This window comes from Oratosquilla oratoria, chromosome 5 (genome assembly GCF_046742065.1).
Source record: "Oratosquilla oratoria isolate Oo_2021 chromosome 5, ASM4674206v1, whole genome shotgun sequence".
Taxonomy (NCBI): domain Eukaryota; kingdom Metazoa; phylum Arthropoda; class Malacostraca; order Stomatopoda; family Squillidae; genus Oratosquilla; species Oratosquilla oratoria.
In genome coordinates, this window is record NC_134781.1 from 48,660,111 (window position 1) to 48,664,201 (window position 4,091).

The 4,091-nt window shown below is 43.8% G+C and overlaps 1 protein-coding gene across 1 annotated transcript; it reads left to right on the forward strand.

Annotated features, from left to right (window-relative positions):
• Window positions 1–252: 252 nt before the first annotated feature.
• Window positions 253–2,713, forward strand: LOC143025787 (uncharacterized). Its single transcript, XM_076185797.1, has 4 exons — window positions 253–599; window positions 800–968; window positions 1,069–1,902; window positions 2,006–2,713. Exons 1-4 carry the CDS (start codon window positions 253–255, stop codon window positions 2,711–2,713), a joined length of 2,058 nt encoding a protein of 685 aa, XP_076041912.1.
• Window positions 2,714–4,091: the final 1,378 nt, after the last annotated feature.

The window sequence follows — 4,091 nt, forward strand, 5'->3', positions numbered from 1 at the left end:
CCTTACTAAATTCTCGCATACAACTGCTGTCTTGCCACCTGATGTATTATCACAGGTCTTCGATGTCATCGCACAAGCTGTCACTTCTAACACTCCTTATGAAGATTTCAAGTAGACTTAAAAGGCCGTAAATTGCTTCACCCACTGACATCCATCACAACGAGTGCAAAGCATGCAACTGGCGAAAGCACACGCATTACTATCATCCAGTGTAATCATCAGTTCTCCTCCTTGCTGAAGTCCTTCCGTACGATGACACAGCCATATTATGCCAAAACTCTAGTCAAACTTCACGTTTCTCACTTCATTGAAACTACTGGACCACCAACTCACGCCAAAGCTCGCCGCTTAGCTCCCGAGCGTTTAAAACTAGTCAAGCAAGAGTTTGAATCACTTATGCACCAAGGCATCATCCGCCCTAGTTCCAGCAACTGGTCCAGTGCACTTCACTTAGCCCCTAAGAAGAATGGTGACCTACGACTATGTGGAGATAACCTTGCTCTCAACTCGCGCACTATCGAGGACAAATATCCGTTTCCAATATTCAGGAGTTCTCCTCTCAACTCTCTGGTTGCAGCATCTTCTCCAGGATCGACCTCGTGAAAGCCTTTCACCACATCCCCGTCCACCCGGCAGACATCCCGAAAGCTACCATTATCACCCCTTTTGGTTTGTTTGAATATGTACGGAAGCCCTTTGGATTACGAAACACTGCTCAAAGCTTTTAACGCTTCATCGACGAAGTCCTGCGAGGCCTTCCTTTCTGTTTCGCCTACATCGATGATGTCCTCATTGCCAGTCCTGACCCAGTGACGCACAAACAACACCTACAGGAAGTTTTAACTCGTCTGCAGAACTACGAAGTACAGATCAACATTGACAAATCCGTATTTGGCGTTTCCTCCATCACCTTCCTTGGTCACACTGTCACCTCACACGCAGCGCAACTCGAAGAGTTTCTAGGAATGGTAAATTTTTACAACCGTTTCATCCCTCATTGTTTTCTATTGCTCCAACCACTCTATGAGATGATCAAGCCTTGTAAACGTGGTCAATCTATAACCTTAGTTTGGACCCCAGAAACTGAAGACTCCTTTACTGCAGCTAAAGAAGCCCTCACTGACGTTTCAGCACTCTGTTTCCCATATCCGGACGCCGACATTGCAATCGCCACAGATGCTTCCAGCATTGACATTGGTGCAGTCCTTCATTAGCACGTCCACGTTGGTTGGAAACCCCTCGCCTTTTTCTCTAAGAAATTCAGCAAGGCAGAATCCAAATACATCGCTTATGATAGAAAACTCCTTGCGATCTACAAAGCGATCAAGCATTTTTGCTATTTTGTGGAAAGTCGTAAATTTTACATTTACACCGACCACAAACCCCTCACTACCACGTTTCTCAGCAACAAGTCCTCCTTCTCCCCACGACAGCTACGTCACACTGACTTCATCTCGCAGTTCAGCGGATGCTCTTTCTCGCAATATCTCTGCAGTCGCATCCTGTCTTATCAACTATGCCACCATTGCTGCTGACCAGACAGCCGATCCAGAACTGCAAGAATTGTTGAGCAATCCTGTGTTCCTGTTTAAGAAGATTCTACTCCCAGGCACGGGCGTGCACATCTACGCTGATTCTACCGAAACCAGCCGTCCCTTTCTTCCAAAGGATCATCGCCAGCCAGTTTTCCATAAACTGGACAGCCTCTCTCACCCTGGCATCCGAGCAACCCATAAGATGATGACATCATGTTTCATCTGGCCTAACATCAATAATGACGTCAGACAGTGGGCACGCACATGTGTACAGTGTCAACGTTCGAAGGTATTCCGTCACACGCGTTCTCTAGCTGCAACCTTCGCTCCAGTCTCTTCAAGATTTGAACATGTGCATATTGATCTTGTTGGTCCACTGCCCTTCTCTAACGGTTACCGTTACATACTCACCTGCATCGACCGTTTCCCTCGTTGGCCTGAAGCTGCCCCCTTGGCTGACATTATTACAGATTCTATCGCTCCCGCTTTCATCAACACCTCTCAGCCTTACCTCCGACCGTGGCGGCCAGTTCGAGTCCAACGTGTGGAACAAATTGATAGACATTCTACGCATCCAGCACATCAGAACTGCCAGTTACCACCCGCAAGCTAATGGTACCGTGGAAGGATTTCATCGTCAACTGAAAGTTTCTTTAACAGCCTCAACCCAGCGTGAAGACTGGTCGCAAGCCCTTCCTCTTGCCATTCCAGGCATACGTACGTCTTTCAAAGAAGACCTGCAACTTTCCTCTGCCGAACTCGTCTACGGAACTATCCTCAAGTTACCTGGTCAACCCTTGGCCCCTGCTCCTAACTCTACTTCATGTCATCTTCAGGACTACACTGCAAAACTGACAGACCACATGAGTTCTCTTCAACCGGTGCAACCTCGTATGCCATCTTTCAATACTTTTATTAGTCAAGACCTCGACACCTGCACACACGTGTTCATCAGAGTTGACGCCGTGAGGAAACCCTTACAACAACCTTACCAAGGCCCCTTCAAGGTACTACGCAGAACTAGGAAAATTATTACCATAGAGAAGAACGGTATGCCGGACTCCGTCAAAATCGATCGTGTCAAGCCGGTCTATCTGCTCCGTGAGGACACGAATATACCTCACAACAAGGTAGCAGATACTTCACTTGCCACCAAAACTCGTGTCCGAAAGGTTTAATTTTTCCTACCTCGTCACTAAGGGGGAATAATGTAGCAGTGTCATGCCTTGAATATTCGTTTTCTGTAGAATTCACGTACCATAAGTAATTTTCATAATTAATATCATCTCCCAGCTAATACTTGCATTATGGAAATATAACATTACTAATACTGTTACGTCTCTCATATCAATGTGTGGATGTCTGTAAATATCAGTACTATTATTCTGGAAAGATTAAATTATAATTTATAAACCAAATTATTCGTGGTGATATTAAATGTGTATTCTGTCCTTCTTGCATAAAGAATTATGTCATGCTGCTAAGACAGTAGCGTGTATATGTGTGTGTGTTTGCGTGTGTGTGTGTGTGTGTGTGTGTGTGTGTGTGTGTGTGTGTGTGTGTGTGTGTGTGTGTGTGTGTGTGTGTGTGTGTGTGTGTGTGTGTGTGTGTGTGTGTGTGTGTGTGTGTGTGTGTGTGTGTGTGTGTGTGTGTGTGTGTGTGTGTGTGTTTACCTAGTTGCATTTACCTAGTTGTATTTTAAGGGACGAGAGCTATGCTCGTAGGAACCCGTTTTTTGTATCTTTCCGCATCCAGTTTTTCTTAAAATCGTGTATAGTTTTGGCATTCACTGTTTCTCCGTTCAGTTTGTTCCAGACATCAATCACTCTATGAAGCTATTCCTTTTCAGGTCTTTTTTATAAGAGTCCTTCTTTAGTTTCTTTTCGTGTCCTCTTGTTTCTCTTCTGTCCCACTTTAATAAGTCATCTCTATCAAGGATTGTCATCTCTTTCATAAATCTGTAAATGGTTAGTAAATCACCTCTTTCTCTTCTCAGTTGCAGTATTGACAGATGTAGTTTCTCCAATCTTTGTTCATATGTCAGATTTGCCAGTGTGGGTGCCATTTTTGTCGCTGCTCTTTGGATTCTTTCTAATTTTCCTATGTTCTTCTTTGTGCTGGGTGCCCACAATGTTGCGGAATATTCATGTTTAGGTATTATCAGTGTAACCACTATTTTTTTAACCATCTCCTCATCTATGTAGTCGAAGGCCATTTTCATTAATCTTAGTAAGTTAAAAGTCTCTCCAAATAATTTGTTGACGTGTTTGACAGGTGTCAAGTCGCTTGAGATGATCACTCCCAGGTGCCTTTCTGGATTTACTTTTTTGACTTCTTTGTTTCCAATTTTGTATTACCCGATACTCTATTTTTTTTCTTTTTCCAAATTCTATTATGCTACATTTCTTGATGTTGAAGCTCATCTCACATTTGTCTCCATTCCCATATTTTGTCTAGGTCTTCTTGTAGCGATTTACAATCTTCTTCCATTTTTACTCTCTTGAGTTATTTGGCATCGTCAGCAAAGAAGTTCATGTAACAATTTACCTCTTCACC

Bases quoted from the DNA above. Each gene is read 5' to 3' on its own strand.
- LOC143025787 (XM_076185797.1), top strand. From the start codon at position 253: ATGACACAGCCATATTATGCCAAAACTCTAGTCAAACTTCACGTTTCT. The intron at 600-799 runs GTGAAAGCCTTT...CCTCATTGCCAG, and splicing joins TCTTCTCCAGGATCGACCTC to TCCTGACCCAGTGACGCACA. The intron at 969-1,068 runs GTAAATTTTTAC...CTATAACCTTAG, and splicing joins TCGAAGAGTTTCTAGGAATG to TTTGGACCCCAGAAACTGAA.